This window comes from Boleophthalmus pectinirostris, unplaced genomic scaffold (assembly GCF_026225935.1).
Source record: "Boleophthalmus pectinirostris isolate CB_2022bp ecotype Guang Dong unplaced genomic scaffold, ASM2622593v1 HiC_scaffold_6, whole genome shotgun sequence".
NCBI lineage: Eukaryota > Metazoa > Chordata > Actinopteri > Gobiiformes > Gobiidae > Boleophthalmus > Boleophthalmus pectinirostris.
The window spans coordinates 26,474,893-26,494,427 of record NW_026571447.1 but is presented as its reverse complement, the minus strand read 5'-3'; the positions used below and the strand labels follow the sequence as shown (position 1 = coordinate 26,494,427).

At 37.1% G+C, this 19,535-nt stretch overlaps 1 protein-coding gene across 1 annotated transcript; it reads right to left on the bottom strand.

Annotated features, from left to right (window-relative positions):
- Positions 1-4,172, bottom strand: glipr2l (GLI pathogenesis-related 2, like). The gene is made up of 5 exons (XM_020937514.2): positions 3,147-4,172; positions 2,762-2,870; positions 2,090-2,193; positions 1,482-1,559; positions 1-1,025 (listed from the first exon to the last, which is right to left on the bottom strand). Exons 1-5 carry the CDS (start codon positions 3,157-3,159, stop codon positions 841-843), a joined length of 489 nt encoding a protein of 162 aa, XP_020793173.1. The 5' UTR covers positions 3,160-4,172; the 3' UTR covers positions 1-840.
- Positions 4,173-19,535: the final 15,363 nt, after the last annotated feature.

Below are 19,535 nucleotides of genomic sequence, written 5' to 3'. Positions count from 1 at the left end.
TTTTGGCACTTTTTTATTATACAAAAGTAGTTAAAGCCAGAGTACAAAACAGTGCAGGACAAGAGATGGCGATAATTCATACAAAACATGTTGGTTAAAAAGGTCATTTAAGTAAAATATGACATAATTTAGTGTATTATTACAGGCTCTGTGTAAACATTTTTGCAAATCCTGAAATGTTAAAGCAATACATAAATACATTTAGAAACATACTGACTGACCACACAACTCTGGGTCAAAACACACACTTTTGTCACTCGAACTCACCTACAAGACTCATTTTATTAGAATACTTTCATTGCTGCTTTTTGCACTAAAAGTAAAATTTGCTTAAAGAGCAAAGCAAGGTCATCTCTGCTGCCTTCACTGAACTTGAAGGGCAAATTTAAATGCCATCTCTAAAGTGCATGTAATATCTTTAGAGAGTTAGAAGTGTAATATATCAAAGCTAAAAGGTGCTAAAAGTTTTCTGGTGGAGGGCACGCCACCTGTTTGCTACGGAAATGTTACTGCATTGTCTGGAAAGTTCCACAGTATGACATTAAACTGATCCATCTCCTTGGAGGCAAGCATATGTTTAGTTTATATGTCCTACCACGCCAAGTTACATGTCAGATCTATGGGGGAGGAGGAATGCACATTTTCACTGTATTTTTGAGAAATTCAAGATACTGTACAATAGTTTAATGCCAAACTGTGGAACATTCCAAGAAAAGCATTAACACTTTCATGGAAACACATTAAATAGTCCACTTTTAAATGCCCCACCAAACTACTTTGCTACTTCTTTAGTCCTTAAACTGAAGTGGTTCTCTCCCAGTTTCACTGTGCAGTTGCCAGTTACACGTCCAGAGGCTTTGGTGGGGTGTGTGTTGCAGGCAGGACGTTGCTTTCAAAGTGGCCCTGGTTCGTTATGTTCCCTGCAGGAAAGTATCTGGCAACCACAAACGTTGAGCCATCTTGAGCAGTGGCTTTACCCACGCCCAGCTTCTTACTGCTCTTCCACACCATGGCAGTGAAGTGACCTGGGGAGGAGCAAGACCAGGAATGTGAGCTTGTCCCATTTAACAGTTTAAATATTTATACGTGCAAGAATCTCTTTGCTTTTCTTAAACTCTAATCTCCATCACATTAAACGAATCAGCGCAAGTTAGGTAGACTCACTATGCACAGTATCACTTGGAAAAAAAACATACAATAAAACCATAGTTGACATTACTCTGAAAGGACAACTGATCTGAGTAAATGAGTACGCACAGAATTGTATTAGTATTAGAACACTACAGTTTGCATGAAATTTAAGTTATTGATATAGTTTTTTTTCTTAACGTTGTGCCGATGGACTGAAGATTTCTTATTCCAAGAGACTTTACAAATCCAACATGTTTTAACAAATATTAATAGCCAAAGAAATGTGTGTAGTGTTGTTTTTGTTTTTGTTATTGTGGTTTTTTTTTGAGTCCATGAATTGAACATCTCACCAGTGCCTGAGGAGAATCCTGGACGCTTGAAGTTATATTGTTTTACTTCGTCGTACCAGCGATCTGTTACGTCTTTACCTGAAAAACATACACAACGGATTTATTAATTGTGCTGGGTCTGTGTAGAGTTGGAGTAGGTATCAATACCCGGGCACTAATCAATACTACAAGTGGTACTGAAACTAGATACTACTATTAATGATTACGAAAAAAAAAAGTTTTATATCAGAACATGACCAAGTGGTAGTAAAGTAAGTATAATTATTTACTAAAAACAGGTGTGGTAGAGAAATTGGTATCCAGTATCAAACCGTTGTAATCGCTGAATCACAACACAGCAATTTCTTACATTTTTTCCCATTTCAGTCTCTCTCTCTGTTGTCATACTGGCTATGTTTTAATTTAATCTTTTTTTTTTTTTTTTTTTTTGTCCCTTCGTAGTTTTCTTGACCCATAAGCTGCACTCTGAGAAGCTGTACGGTCCCACACTGCACATATTTGTTCAGTGACTCATTCAGTCTGAGAGCTTAAAGTGGAAACAGGCCCCAGCGTCTCACTTTGAGTCATTCCCAACAGTAAAGACGTAACTTAAGGAAACTGCATTTTACCTGACTGATCATAGGACGCCCAGGCCAGGTTCTCTCCACAGCTCCCTCTGGTGGACTCAACGCTGTGTTTCAAGATTCTTGTGCTTGCCAAACTTTCTGCATAACTGTGTAAATGTAAGTGTAAATGATTATTTCAGTTTAGTGGAAGTGAATCCTGAAAGTCCTGGATACCAAAACCAATCAAGTATTTTCTTTGTGTATAGAGCTGCTCTGGGATAAAGCAGGCTACATATATAAATATACTTGTTAATGTGAAAGTGAATATCAAGTTAAACAATCAAGCAAATTTACCTCAAAATACAAAGTTTAATGTGTCAGGATATATGCTTTATAAAACAATATAACAAAAAAAAAGTCAAAATGTGTAAATCTTGATAAAATGTCTAACAAAATATGATCATTAAAATTAAAACAACATGGCAAATTCTTCAATCCCCATGTGAATATGACTGACTCTGCTAATAATTGTTACGCAAGAAAGACAGATGTACCTGCCTGTTCGAGACATGTTTAGATCTGACAGATGCTGACTGTAGACTGCTAACATTTTACACAATAATTCTGTGTATTAAGTCATTCACAATGTATTATGAGGCAGGATGTCTTACTATTTATTCTTTCTAGCAGTGACAGTATTATAGGCTGTTATATTGCTGGCATCTTTGGACCTACCGTGTTGCCTCTTTGCTGATTTTGCTGCTCAGTTTCAGTGGAGGAGCCTGGTGTTTTCTCCTGTACTCATTATGGGAGTGGAGCAGCTCTTCGGCAAACTGCTTGGAGGCTGTAAAACAAAAGACAGAGATTTGTCTATAGAAATGAGAGCTGAGCTAAGCACATCCCTGCCTGCCACTCGTGCTTGTCACTCACTCTGACACAAAGGACCTATTTAAGAAGATACTGCTCCAGAAGAAAACCTACAAGACTTACCAGCAGCAAATAGGAAGAGGAAAGGAATCTAATATTTTACATGCTGGCATAAAGCATGAAGAAATGGCTAGAAGAAAAGCATGTTTTAGCATGTTTAGCAAGTCCTAAGGGTGGATTTTTTTTTACTTACCTGACTTCCCCATTGCATTCACCAAGCAAGAGGCGTGTAAGGTCTTAAAACCTTTCTTCTTCTTTCTTTCTCTTTCACTTCCTCTTAATCCTGATATGTTGAAACAGCTGCTCAGCTATATTAATGACATCTGATCCCTCTGAAGTAGTTTCATTCTGCTGCATCCAACCCTGCGCAGGACCAGGAGAAGTATGAAAAGCAACCCACAAATGAGAGGGGACCCCATGAGGTCACTGCTGACATCATCTCTGTGAGACAAATCCATAAAAGGCTGCATTGTGACTGTGCCAGATGGAAGTAAAGAGTAGTGTTACTCGTAACAACAGGAGTCCACACAATCTGCTCTGTCATGGTGCAGCGTGCCAAGAGTCTGTACTAAAAGTGATAAGAGGACACATGCTGACAATGTAGGTCTCCTCATCAGAAGTTTCCATAGCTGTTGTTTCAGAAGTTACACAGATTCTAAGATTACACCTTATTCAACCAAACCTAAAGGTGTATTATGTAACTTTAATTGTGGGGGGTCCAGTATTTGCTAGTCTCCATAGAGATGCTTTTGCCTTGATTGTTCTACAGCAGTGTTTCCCAAACTTTTTTCTGGGGACCACCTTTGCGAACCAAATCAATAGACATTATTTGTAAATCACAAAATAAACGTGGATTGAACCATTATTGAACATTAATGAGGATATTTTATTGTTGCCTGAGTGCTCGTGTCTCTCTGAACTCAAGTTAAAACATTGAAAAACAGTTATTAAACCAGCAATAAAAGGATCCACAAGTCACATATTTGGACAGTAAATGTAGCCCATTTCTTTTTCTTTTCAACATTCAACTGAACCAGCAATATTGGAACAAAATAATCAGTAAAATAATTACAAAAAGATTAGAAATTGTACAAAACATTTCTTAGCATTTCAACATTTCTAATGAGATAGGTGGACCTGTCTTTGTTTTTGTAGCTCATTCCAGTCCAGGAGCGCAGCAGCAGGTCAGGAGCAGCATTCAGTTTGTTTCTGTGCTTTGGATTCATTTTTCTGAGCACTGAAAATCCCAATTTACACATATATGTAGTAGTGAAAGGAATAAGCCTAGAAATAATGGCCCTACTGAGTACAAGATATTGTGATAAAATGCTTATCCAGAATGATGATAATATATTTGCTGACTCACTAGCTCCCTCATGTGTCAGAACTGTATACTGCAGACCTACATGTAAATTGTGACAAGGCGACCCCCCAAAAAATCTCTTGCGACCCACCTGAGTGTCGCGAACCAGTCTTTGAGAAACAATCATCTACAGTATGACAATGCATGTATCAATACTGTAGGTGTTTTATTGCTTTAAACATATAGTTTTATTGTGAGTGAGTGTTTCTCAACAAATGTGACTTGTAACTTGAGAGTAGCAGTATGAGTTGGCAGTTCTATCATCACCAGCAGATGGCGCTGTTACACTAGCTTGTCCAGGTCTTACTCTGAAGCAGTACGCACCGCCTCCTAGTGGGAAAAATATTCAGAGGTCTTTATCCATCAAGTTAAAAGCACACATGACCGGCTTTAATATTTTATGACTTACTTTGATGGGATAGTAAATGTGGTAAATATTTATTATAGTTTTACATCAGTTAAGTGGAAAAACTTGAGAAGAAAACTACAAAATACAGGAAGAGGGCACATTAGCACATTTCATCCAAAATGCAGGAATAAACTATGCAAAAGGAGAAAACAATGATTTCACATTTGTCATTTGTTTTTATTAGTCTATTGTGTACATTGGATGACGTCTGGCCATTATTAACATATGGAGGCTGAATATCAATTTTGGAAGTAGCTCTCTGTTAGTCACATCTGGTGCCCATGTCCCTCCAGGAATTAAAATGATAAACTTCACCAAAATACAACATAGAAAACTATGAGCGAAATCTGAAATATAACTAATTAACTTATTAACTAATCTAACTAATAAGGAGTCTAGCCAGCCATTCTACAGGAGCGTTGGCAGAAGTTGGCGGGGATGAAAATGCAATGATTGATACATCTCCAGTCCCCACCACAGCTGACGCCGAGACAGGCACATCCCCATCCTTCACTGTGCTCACAGGCTTCTCCTCCTCGACATGAGCTACAGAATTCTCTCTGTGACATATTCATCACTCACAAAAATAGATCACATTACTTTTATGGAACTAGGACATTTTATGCAAAAACCTCACAAATGGATAACCTTTCATTTTACTGTACATCTCATAACTCCAAACTACCTATGTATTTTGGTGCAGCCTTGCAAATAAAATATGCCCTTTTCCAATGCCCTTAGATTGTGCAGGTGATTACAGTATAAGCGACAAAGTGCCGCATGCAAACTGCTCGGTGTTTGCAAGTACAGAGCTGTGGCTAACTGGATCAGGTCCAGACTGTAAACTTTATTATCATTTGGCAGAAGTGGATAAATCAAAATAAGTGCACTGCCGCTGCTACTATAGTTTGTGAGATACATTTTCAATGCACAGTGTATATGACAAGACATAATGACAAGACATAAAGCCTCAGTCGCTCTATGTAGTTCATATTGTCTGAGATTATAAAGTATTGCACAACAACAGCATGCACTTGGTCTGAACTGGGTTCAAACCTCAACTTCTGGAATCGTGGACAAGCTCTCTAACCCAGACATGTCAAACTCAGGCCCGGGGACCAACTTTGGCCCGTAATATAATTATATTTGTCCCGTGAGATCATATCAAATATGTATTAGAGCTGGCCTGCTACAGATAAGGCTATAGAGACATTGTTTATTTAAATTTTGTTTATTATTTTATATTTTGCTTGTTCTGGATTCAATGTTTAAGCAAAACTATTATTAAACATTTATTTTAATAAGAAAAGTTTAACATTACATATCTTGAAAGAAGAGAAAACATGCAGATTTTGTTCGAAAATTTTCAATACGTATTTAGTTTGGCCCATGACTTTTAATTTTGACCCTCTGTGAATTAGAGTTTGACAGCCCTGAGTTAAGATGACTTGAATTAAGAAAGTTTTATCATTATTTGAGTAAATTTCACTTTACAAGTAAAATTATCTGCTAGTGGAACAAGACTTTTTATAGTTAAAATATGAAAATACATCTTGCTACACAAAAAAAAAAAAAAAAAAAACACTTAAAATAGTAAAATGTTCTTAATTTAAGTTGCATTTTAACATACCTAGATATTGTTTATTTTAAATTTTTATGTTTTTTTTTTTTTTTTTTTTTTTTTAGTGTACAAATCAGAAAAATCTTAGAAATAAGGAAACATAGGGCTGAGGGAACATAGAACTGACCCCAGACATGTGATGGGTTTCCTCTGGGCGCTCCAGTTTCCCCCATCAACCCAAAACATGCTACAGGTCTCCAAGAACAACTGATAGTCAAGGTCAGTTAAATACAATCAATTCAATCATTGTGTCCTTAGGCAAGGCACTTCACCCACGTTGCCTAGTATGAAAGTGGTGTGTGCGTCAGTGATGGTGGTGGTCGGAGGGACCGTCTGTCAGTTTGCCCCAGGGCAGCTGTGGCTACAACAGTAGCTTACCATCACCAGGTATAGAGTAAATGAATAATTCTGAATAATGCTCTGTAAGTGTCTTTGTGACAAAAAATGTCTGTGAAAAGCGCTATATAAATAAAGACTTACCATTTACCATTAGTATAATTAGCTATATTGAAAAACAACTCCCAAAAGAAGATTGTGTAATTAACCCTTGCAAACTTAGAAATAATTTCAACTACAACTGCAATAATGCCTCTAGCCACCAGGTGGGACTATGATCTAAGGCACTGAAGCTCAGCTCAGAGTGTAGGCTCCTCTAGGATGTGCAGTCAGAGTGGCTAATGACATCTCTCTTTCAGACCAGAAATGGACATGATGGGATTCATGTGAAAAGTCGAGCCACTTGATTTCTCATTAGCCGGATAGTGCTAGCTTAACAAATTGATTTCCTCTTTTCTTGCTCCTACCATCTGCCCCGTGATGGGACTGGACAGCTGCAAGACGACATTTACATAGTAGTCTCAAGACGCACCCTCTCCACAGCCATACATCTCCATTCATACTAATTGAGCTGGCTGAGAGAGTATGTGCTGGGGGAGAAGGAAGAGGCTTGGTGCTTTATTGTAATTTATGAACATAGCTCTTTTTCGAGGGACAGCAGACATTGATCCATGCTGTTATCATTCATCTGTGTATAGGCCTAATCTACTGCGACTACGGATATTTGTTATACTTTATACCCACTACTTCCTGTAATTCTTGACCCAGTTTTGACGATGTTCAAGTGTAAGGAGGTCATCTCATTCTTTGTCTGAATAATCATCGGTTTTCTTCTGCTAGTGGTGTGAAAGTAAGATGCGAGCCATGCAAAATGACTGAAATCTGAGGTGTGTAAGTGCACTTAGCTGCATATAATTCCTCTTTAGCGCTCCCGGGAGGACGGTTGTGGACTTTTTAATAACTCCTTCCGTTCACCTCCATCCTTATTAAGAGGTCTAGAAGGGTTGAAAATGGAGAGAACCACGGCGGGGTAGTGGATGAGGGGATTGATCTTAGCAGAAGACAAGTGAGGGGGAGATAGCATTTCTTTTTTGTCTTGTTCCAGATTCTGACATATGAATAAGGCTTTTATAGAATCATTAGCGTGCCTGTTCCGCTGAGGATGAATTGAATCTGCCAGGTTAAGAGGAGTTAATCGCCTGCCAATCACAACCCATCATGCCCTTCCTTCTTCTGCTGGAGCGGCTATACAAATCTCATCATATTTACAGGGGACTTTAATTAAGCTGAGAGAGAGGGGAAGGAGAGAAGGCATGACGGCAGCAGCAGACGAAGATAGGAGTAGACAGTAAGCAGTAACAGGCTGACTCCCTTCTGACACTAAGCAGCACAAATGTAATGTCTTAAAAGGCCATCACAGTCAATAAAGTTCCTAATGTGCTTAAAGCAATTAGAGCGTCCGGAGAGGAGCAGAGTGCATGCAGGATATTAACCTCTGTAACCCTCTCTATCTGCGGTATAATTCAATTATCTCATATCCTCCTCAGTGAAAACTGTACACACACTCAAATGCTCAAGTAAGTTTTGGTTTTAGTAAGTCTGGCTGGAGAAAGAGAGAATGAAATGCTTTTCACAACACGAGCCAAGAGTTGCGGGATCTTGACAGTAAATGACCATGCAGTTGCAGTATCAGGGGGTTTCCGTTTCTCACGATTTCATCACAATACGCCACATATGAAACGTATTGGAGGCACATTTTTAGAATTAAACTCAACCAAACGAAACAGACATCAAAGTCAAATCTGATTTTTGCTAAAGATGTGATCATTTTGGGTGGGGATTACAAAGTCACTTCAGGTATAACTGAAGTCATAAGTCTATTAAAAGACTGGGTAAATTTCAATTTCTATGTCTCCTCCTTTTGTCATTTTAAAAAAAATGTTTTACCTTTGGTTCTGACCTAGCCTGGTCAACCAAGACCACATGTTTTTCTGTATTGTAAAAAGAAGTGTAGTCTGGGTCCTGCTCCTATAGTCCAGTTCGAAACACATTGTCTCTTCATATCAAAACAAATATGGCTGCTAATGAGGAAAGACACATACAACTGAAACAGATGTAACAATAACTGAAATATCGCAATATTCTATCATCAAAATTCTCACAATAATATCGTGGACCATCACAATATATCAAATTACAAGTCTCTTTGCTTAAATTAAGAGTTATGCAGCAATAGTTAAAAAAAAAAAAAAGACAAAGGGAACTACATTGACCATAATCCTTTGCTCCATTTCAGTGTAGACTACATGAAGAAATAACAGTTCTAAGCACTTTTAAGGCTTCGTTCTTTGGATTAAGTCTTGTCAAGGCATTTTAAGAGGAAAAAGTAACATATTAACAGTTTGTTAGCCTCCAGAAAATATCGCAATAAATATCGTACCGTGTATATCGTATAGGTATATCGTGAAAATATCGTACGAGAGATTTGGATATTCTTGCATCCCTAATCATGAACTTTACCAGGATATCGCAATAAATATTTTACCATGAAGTTCATACCGTGACGATATCGTATCGTGAGACTTGGATATCGTTACACCCCTGAATAACTGAGAAATATTATCTAATCTATTTGGTTCTGAGTTTGACCTGAGAAGAGAGCAGAGTGTCATTTCTTATGTATTAGGTAACATAAGAAATCCCAGGCTTGTACTGCACTTCTGCGATTGCCCTTTCAAGCATTTAATTATGTTAAATCAAAATCTGGATGGCTTATTTTTAAAAGTTTAATCAAAATACAAATTCCTTAATACATTACAAACTGCCTCACTTACCACGTAATTGGCGTTGCTGGCAGGATATCTGATTGTCAATGAAAGATCCCAGCCAACAGAGCACTATACGCAGTAATGCAATTGTTTTTATTTGCCAAAAATAAATAATCAAATAACCAAAGTGATCCAAAAGTCACATAATTGTAACACAATAGCTCAGAGAAAATATTAGAGCTAATGTATGAATAAAAAACAACGAATACTTGGTTTATTTTCAAGACCACTGGGATAAAATAAGATGTGTTTTCCTTTAAGAGAATGTTCTCTGCTCCTAAAATGCACCAGTAGGAGGATGTAAATTCATAAAAGGATTATTTTATTTTAAGATCATACATGAATCCTGTGCTCAATTGAAATGCAAAGCGTGTTCTACTTTTTCATTAGTGCAGCACCACATATAGTAATAAATACCAAATAGCACGCTTCTTTTGTGGGAGACTGTTATTAAGAAATGACGGACCACAATAGACCTATACTTATCCTAATCCTATACTATAATACTCCTCTTGCATTTTTATTTCTGGAAAATAATGTACAATTTGCCGTGCTGCTCAGGGGAGCCGGTAATCCTGGCTGACGCTAGGAAGTGCCCCTCTGCTCCTCTCCCATATTCTCCTATCTGCTCCTTTAAATAGCTTTGTCCAAATATTGCAGCTAATAGACTCTCTGAGCTGATTTAATGCTGTTTAATAGTTGTCATGTGAGATGTAATTTGCATAGCCAGGGAGAAACATTTGACGTCTGTAGACACTAATTATCGCTTCTGAAAATAACCAACAAGCCCTTAGCATAATCTCATGGAGCACCCATTTTATAGACCTATATTTTTATTTATTTATTTTTATCCTGATGTGGGGCAAGTCTGTGTGGTTGGATCAGGCCAGCGACAGAGACGGTAGAGCAGCTCAGATGTGTACTCAGGTAAGAGTAACCTTACTGAATGAAAATAATGACAGTTACTCAAGTAAGAGTAAAACATTTGGAGAATCTGAGTACTGATTAACAGTTTGGATATAAAGTCTATTTATGATTTGTAGTTCTGGTTGCACTTTAAAATAACTATCATTCTTAACAAATTATTTACTCATCATGAATTGTCTTTGTTCATACTTTTTAAGGCTACTGACTATTTTTCCGATAATACTAGGGATGTAACAATAACCAAAATATCGCGATAACGTCAAAAGTCTCACAATAATATCGTGGACCATCATAATATATCAAAATACAAGTGCTTGCTTAAATGACTATTTATGGTGATTCTAATGTCTTTCTTTTTCTGTAAAGTGCTTTGAATTACTTTGTGTACAAATTATGCTATATAAATAAACTTGCCTTGCCATCCCATGGTACAGAATAGCTAAAAACCAGAGAGAATTACATAGACCATGATCCTTTAGTGTTGTCAGTGCGGACTACATGAAAAAATAACATATTAAGTACTTTTAAATCTTAATTCTTCCTATTATAACAGTACCAAAGGCTGTTTAAGGCTTTAAAGGGAAAAGTGGCATATTCACAGTTTTCGCAATAAATATTGTACCTTGAGATGAATATCGTCAAAATATCATATCGAGGGATTTTGATAACCAAAATATTGTGATATTGTATCGTCAAAGTTCTCACAATAATATCGTGAACCATCACAATATATCGAATTACAGGTGTCTTTGTTTAAATTAAGAGTTATGATGCAGCAATAGAAAGACAGAGGGAACTACATAGACCATGATCCTTTGCTCCATTTCAGTGTAGATTACAAGAAGAAATAACAGTTCTAAGCACTTTTAAGTCTTCTTTCTTTGGATTAAGTCTTGTCGAGGCATTTTAAGAGGAAATAGTAGCACATTAACAAGTTTGTTAGCCTCCACAAAATATCACAATAAATATCATACTGTGAGGTTCATACCTTGACAATATTGTATCGTGAGACTTGAATATTGTTACACCCCTGAATAATACATGTGTCACTTGTATGCTGTAGTCACTGTTTGAGGAAACCTTTACTCAAGTAAGAATACTGGTACTTGAAATACAATACTAATCAAGTATGGTGTCAGAAAACTACAGTTTCTTCACAAAGTTAATCAAGTAAATGTAACTGGGTGCCCACCTTTACCAGTCCTATAGTTCTCGCTTAGTGAGTGCTCGCTGTCTCCTGCTGTTGCATCTCTTTATTATTAAGTAATATCATTGAGCCTTGCCTTAGGAGTGCCTGGGCGCAGCCTCAGGTCATCTAATAACAGCCTTATTTAGTCCAGTCAATGGTTTGGACTGGCTGAGGCAAAGTGAATTGTTTACTATGCTGGAGAAGTCCTTGGTTGCTCGGGCTATGGAGCAGTGGCTGTCTCCAAGTGAGAGGTGTTCGCCCATCACTAGACTGTCGACTCACACTAGAATAAAAAATATAGCTGTCAGCCGCCTAATGCCAAGCTGGGGACAGGAAGTGTATTTTTTACCAGTGGTCGGCCGGGACCTATTGTGAGTCTGTTGTCACATAAGCCACCATTTGTCACTGGGCTCTGTTTAAGCTGTCAAGTTATCTCTAGTGTGAATATCAAATGTGCGGCAGAAATAATCCAATCAAAACCTACAGCAGGGAAATCAAACTCCACAACCATCATCCTGTTTCTAAACACTTTTCACATTATTTCAAGTGTCAATATTGATTTGTAAAAATGAATTTGTAAACAGAGCAGCACAAACAGGAGCACATTGACAAATATGTACAGTGGTGGAAAAAGTATTGAAGCTTACTTGGATATAAATATAGTCATGTACTTAAGTAAAAATAACAAAAAGTACACATGAAGAATACTACATTAAGTACTAGTAGTTACTTTTTAATGCAATCTTTAAAATCACACTTTTATACAGAACTTGACCAAACAAGTAAAAGTATTTTGCTTTAAACTGAAATTATATCTGAGCTCTGACCAGTACTGAGAATTTGTACCTGTACTTGACTATAAATATAATTAATTACAAGTACATGTTTATACTTAAGTAAAAGTAATACAGTAAAAAGTAAACATGAAGAATACTACTTTAAGCACTGGTAGTTACTTTTTAATCAAGTCAAACTGAATTTTGCTCAAACTGTACTTAAACCTGAGCTCTGTCCAGTCACAGCAGGACATGCAAATTTGTTACGTGTTTGTGTTGTATTCAGTAACTTATGATTTATAACCAATTATGAATACATGATAGAATTATATTCAATTACATGTACAAGTACAGGTTTCAAAATGTACTCAGAAAAGTACAGCTACCCCAAAAATCTACACAGTTACAGTAACATGAATATTTGTAATGGGTTACTTTGCCCCTGTGCACAATAAAACAGATTTGACGTTGATAAATTGCATCTAAAACATAATAGGTTGGGGTAGGAGTGCACTTTAAATATTGATTTATTAAAAATATTATGCACAGATGGATTCGTGGATTTGAATTTATCTGACATGAAGGCGTTGGAAGAGGATTTTGAGGATGCACACGACATCCCCAAGAGACATGGCAAAAAGCAGTGAGCATAATTTTCTGAAGCGGAAAGTAAGATATTTACTCAGGGCTTGATTTACTAATGTGCTCTTGAATTAATTTGAATAAACAAAGAATCAAATCTTCATTAACAGCCCCTAAATGTTGTATCTCATCTCAGCAGGACCAAAAATGAGTAATGTGCGGTAGGAGAAGTTCAGGGTTCATAAGAAGCAGATTGGGGAAGGAAACCAGAGAGTATGAAGACCTCTGTTGATTCACCTCCTGGCATTACTCAACTATTTTTGTTCTGTTTTTCCTCTTTAGTAAAAAGTAAAACAACAAAACTATCTTTTCAGTTTTTATTTTAAACAGAAAAAAATCCAAATAGTAAATTCTAAACTACGTGACAATGAGCCAAATAACCAGAGCACTGCAAATATCCATACCCTTTCAAATACCAAATAATAATATTCAAATAATTGTAAAATACAGTACTATTGAAAATCCATCTTTGTTTTAATACATTCAGTGATCAATAGAGTTTATGGGCATCTTTTTGGACTTCAACTGATGTTGGCAATTCTTTTTGTTGCATAATATTGATCTATTTTCCACCATTATACCTTTTTTTTTTTTTCATTTAATATGACTTACAATAGACAAACTTTGTGGATTATTGGGACACAGATTCCAATATACATTTTCAATAACAAGGATTTATTTGAATAGTAATACTGTGAAGTGATGAGTTAAAACAGCTCCAAGACACTGTAGGCCAACCTGATTTTTACTGTATTAATGGTCCTGTGCACAAAATTGACTTTTGAGAGAATTAACTCTTGTCATAATGTTGTTCTCATCAAAAACAGACCAGGAGTTGTGTTTTGTTTCATTCACACATGTTTGAGTAACTCTTTATTATTAGTTTGTTTAAATCTCCAAAGCTCAAAATAGTCTGTTTCAGAAGTGGGACCAAGTTGTTGTTTTGCAAGTCTCAAGTCCAAGTCAAGTCCCAAGTTAAATACAGGCAAGTCCAAGTCAAGTCTCAAGTCAAGTCCAAGTCTGCTTTGAGCTTCAAGTCTTTAAACCAAAGTACCAAATATAGATAGATTTTTGCAATTTATATGACTTTTAAGATAAATTGTACTTAAATCATAGTATATTTATATATGAGTATTTATAGAGTGCATATTTATAAGAGTTCTAGAAATTAATTTAGTTAGTTTTTGCTTTTTAAATGTTTTGATCTTAGTGTGACCGTAATGGGTCAGAACAGAAAAAATTCCGATTTAAAAGCTTCTCAAGTCACAGGCCTCAAGTCTGAGTCAAGTTCCAAGTCACTGACCTTCAAGTCCAAGTCGAGTCCCAAGTCTTTGTCTATTTTATCTTGTTAAGTCTCAAGTCCTAAAAATAGTGACTCAAGTCTGACTCGAGTCCAAGTCATGACCTGCAAGTCCCCACCTCTAGTCTGTTCTAACCTTGTAGTGTCCTATACTGGTAGTTTTCAAGTTAATAGTCACATTTTACCTTTAGTTCAGCAGAAATGGGCAATTCCAGGGCTGAAATTACCCAAATGATACGGAGTTTAAAAACACAGTACCATATGACATCACAAGGTGGAAGAGAGTGTTTTCTTTTTGAGAGAAAAACTAAATATGCAGGGTTAGTGTGTTAAACATGTGTGAATGAAACAAAACACAGCTCCAAGTATGTTTATAACGAAGAAATAACATTACAACATAGATCAGAGAATAGTGTAATATGGGCCCTTTAAAATACATGTAACTGTACAAGGGCATGACAGATTCTGCACATGTACACGGACAGAAATCAGGTGCAGGCCCTTTATTCCTTTATTATTGAATCGTCCCCTTGTCAATAAGGGCATGCATAGGGTCCGGTGTCCTTCATTTTTACATTGTCACAAATTACAATTACAGCGTTCACTGCAAGGTCACGTTGTGTGAATGTGGCAGGTGTGAGATTTAGGGGCACGGGCGGATCACTAAAAGATGAATGGGCATTTGAACGGTGCTTTCCTACAATACATTTAACATTTTATAAGGCACAGTATTCACATTTATGATAAGGCAGCTGACAGCATGAATTTCCATTTTAAGTGTGCATTAAAAAGCTGATAGAGTCCAGGCAATTACAAAGGAATAACCCAGAGTGCAGTATGAAGATGTTACGACTATAATTATAAGTATTGCATGTGTAAATATTAAGTAGTTGTAGTTGGTTATTGACATATAAATATTTTTATCTGTGTTGTCTTACTGGATGCTTGTAACTCTACAATTTGAATCAATTTGTTTATTTAAATGAGAAAACAATAATCATGCATGAATAGCTTCTAATCTAAAAGTAAAGCCTGTCTGCCCCATTACCAGAAGGCTGTCTGTTTTTTCCTCTCTTTTATAGTGGCTGTTGCAGTGATGCCAACTGAAAAGGAAGTATTTAACTTTACTTTTAATCTTAAAGGACCCTTATTAAACTATTTTCTGATCTGTTATAATGTTTCCTCATCAAAAATATACCTGGAGTTGTGTTCCAGGGTTCCCACTCTTTTTCACTGACAAAATTTCAAAACTTTTCCACAACTTTTTCATGACCCAAAGTGAATTTCCCATACTTTTAGGGCTAAATATGAAACATTAACCTTTTCTACTCACCTTATGGTCTCTTATTATAGTTTTTAACATTCAAAATACTGTCAGTGCATTTATTGTCATCTCTTCTAAACAAAAGTCGCATACGTTCAGAAATAATCATAATAGTCTAATGAGAACTTAACAAAACGCTGTAGTTGTGTGAAAGAGATACTAAAATTGCATCATTTTTCCAAAACTTTCATTGAATTTACAAAATTCCTTGACTTTTCCAGGCCTGGAAAATGGCATTTTCAATTTCCATGACTTTTCCAGGATTTCCATGACCGTGGCAACCCTGTGTGTTTTGATTCATTCCCACATTTAACACACAAGTTTTTCTCTCAAACAGAAAACACACCATTTTCACAAAATTCATTTAGAATCATTTCAGTGCTGGAACCGCCAAACTCTACTCTAGGAATTGGCAAACTACAGCTTCATGACATCACAAGGTGGAACAGAGCATTCTTATTTTATTTGTATCTGAATGTGTAGCTTGTTCCATTGTGGACAAGAGAAAACAAACCTAAAAAGTTAATACGAAGTGAAAGCGCATGACCGTGGCCTGAGGGAGAGAGGCTGTCCGGACGTATGTGTGTGGGCAACAGAATGAGACCAAAAAGTGCCCATTTTTCTCCAAGCCAAAATGAGGTTGGGGAATTGGACACAAGTCTATAGCTGTAGTCCGTGAAAGCTCTTTCATATTTGCACTACGACATATGGAGTGGGAAAACAAGCCTTTGGCCGCCGACGAGAGGGAGAGGGAAGAGGATGAAGAGATGACAACAGAGGAACAAAAGAGGGATGCAGGAGGGGAGGATGTAGTGAAACAAAAATGGATCATAGATGTCAAAGCATGATACACAACAGCTCCACTCAGAAATGTCCCAAAATAAACAGCCATCTTAAAGGTGCGCTATGTAACTTCTCTGGCACAGGTTCCGTCACCAGCTTGTTCTGTTCTAGCTTTTTTTGGAACTGGAATGTCCCACAGTATGGCATTAAACATATCTGTCTTGCAGGTGATTTTATTGCTCAAAAATACATAAAAACATGCACTGTTACTGGGGTCCAAATAAACAGATTTTAAATTGGCCTAGTGGCACCTGAGATAGATGCCTAAATGCCATACTGTGGAACATTCCAGCCAAAGCAATAACATCTCCACAGACACAAGTAGTGCACCTTTAAATAAGCTCACATCTATTTCAATTTTGACTATCTGACTATGTATTTTACTATTTTGTTAAGTGCTGTCACATTTTCACAATATTCAATAAAAAGTGACATACTTTATGACAATGTTCTTTCCCTACAAGTCACAATGTGCTTAAATCAAACCTATTCAGTGCAAGTAATTCATCATGAAAGATTGTAAAAGATTGTATTTTGTATCATTTTACTAAGAGTGTATTTTTTATCATTTTACTATACTTTACAGCTGATATCAACATTCTCTGAGGGTGTGATGTTAACTGTAGACACTACTTTATGTGAAGCTTTTAAGACTTATCTGTGTTTTATTTTAACTCAGTCTGACCAGAAAGAACTGACTTAGCTGAAACTACAACGAGTGAAAGATTTAACTTAAACTAAAGTCTCTCACACATAAAATTACAGTTACAAGTCAACTAGTATTAACCAACTGTTTTTTCATTGAGACCTACACCTAAACAGGACCATGAACACTCGTATTGTCCACATGCAACTGAAAATTAAATACATTTTTGGCAGTGTTTGCTATTTGCGTCACTATTAGGGGTGTGCAAAAATATTGAATCGAATATCATATCGTTTAATGTGATGATACAGTATCGATATCGTGGGCTGCTGTATCACTGTATCGCCATGAGTATTTTTTGGTATATTTTATTAAATTATTTTGTTACAGCTCTACAGTTTTGTTGCTTGTTTGGAGGAAGGAAACTCGTTTATGCAATACATTTGACATTTTCACTGTTTTGATGATTAAAATGGGTGTGTTTATATTTATATTTTTATATTTTATTTATATATTTATACTTATACTTTGCAGTAGAAGTGGTTTAACAAAGACTTTTAGTATCACAACCATGAATTGGGCTTTATTTTTTTATTGAACTGTATCAAATCGATTTGAAATGTATTGTATTGAATCGTATTGAATCGAAAGCTCACTGTATCGAGGTATGTATCGTATCGTGGCTTTTGTATCGAGGTATGTAGCATATCGGCAACCTCTGAACGATACCCAGCTCTAGTCGCCGTGGTAACTCATAAATATTCTCCCATTAGAAACGTACGTACAACACCCCCAGCATGATTCCACTGCAAAGTATCAACAGCGGTGTACTTCACTTCATATTTTTGATGGACTTTGATGGACTGAGTGGCGATTACAAAGCATAAATAATTAAATAAACTTCTTTGGGTTAGAGCTGGAATGATCCTGGAGCAACCACCAGACAGAGGCGTATATTCTTGTCACCCTCAACCTACTACAATCAATTGCATTTCAAACTGTTCAAATAATAATGAGCATCGACCTGATTTCCTATCTTTCTTCAGCAAATTTATCCCCATCCCTCCATTCTCCCCGATGTACGGCCCTGTCCTGCCAAACTCAGAGTGTATTTGAGCCGCCTTAACAAAACACTTGAATTCTGCTCAGTTCAGCATGCTCTAACACCGTAAACTACAATATACAGTCTCCAATTTATCTCTCTCCATCACTGGCGATGCTCCGATACACTTTAGCCCAGCGCGCACACACACACCAGCGGGGGAGCACATTAGCGGTTACACACCCGGCCGGGACGATCTGGTCGGCAGTCAGGGAGGAGATAGATGGGGGAGGTAAATAGGGGTGTCATGGCTCGGTGATAGAATGAAGCAGAGGAGAATTCATCCTGTGTTTCCTCTAGCCTCTGTCCCCCGCTGACAGCAACCTGAAATAGGGCTCACTGCGTCTGTATACAAGTGTGTGTGTGCTTGTGTGTGTCAGTGTGTGTGTGAGAGTCAGAGAGGACAAAGCGAGGTTGAAATGAGTTACAATTTGAGTGGTTAATTCAATCATTTACTTGAGTATAACGTTCAGGTTTTGACATTAAAAAGCCCATATTAAGCCCTCCATTGTCTCTTGAATTACTGACTACCTGTCAGGCAGGCGTCAGGACGAGCAACTGGGGACCACCCTGTTTCATTTTTCAGTTCGCAAAATGTACAGTTTGTGTCCATTGCCCTTCTAAGATTATTTTTTACAGCATAACAGCGAGCAAACAGCAAGTTTGTTGCAGATTTCCCTTTGCTTGTTGGTGATGAGATATTTGTGAGGTAATGTCCAAACATTTGATGAAATATTGTCAATAAAGTTGAGCTGCTCACAGCACACGAGTAGGGCTCCGTTTGGGAGGTGCACTTGTGGTGATAGTCGCTCTTTTTCTGCTGCAACTCATTATAAGACAAGTTTAATTGAAGATGTAGCCACGTAAGTTCCTTTTGAAAAGTTTTTCAAGGTTTGGCGCACAGCGTCTTCACTCACACCTGCTCAAGCAGCCATCTTCGGGCACTGACCCTGTCCTGTCGCTTCTCCAGTTTAGGCTCCTGGCACCACTAATGACATCACTCTCTTGCAGCCAATGAAATAGCGGCAGGGGTAACCCTGTCGTCATATCACTGAATACATCTCAGAACAAAATGTGAACTAAAACGTGTTCAATTAATACTACTTGAATTTGGGAAAATATCAGACTAAATTTATATTTTTGTTTATGAAAATAAAATGGCAAATATTGGTAGGGACTATTTTCTTTATTTTTTATTTTCTTCACCAAATATTGGTTGTGACATGTCTCCACCGTATCTATGCAAACTTACGCCCTTGGATACAGTGGCCAGTAA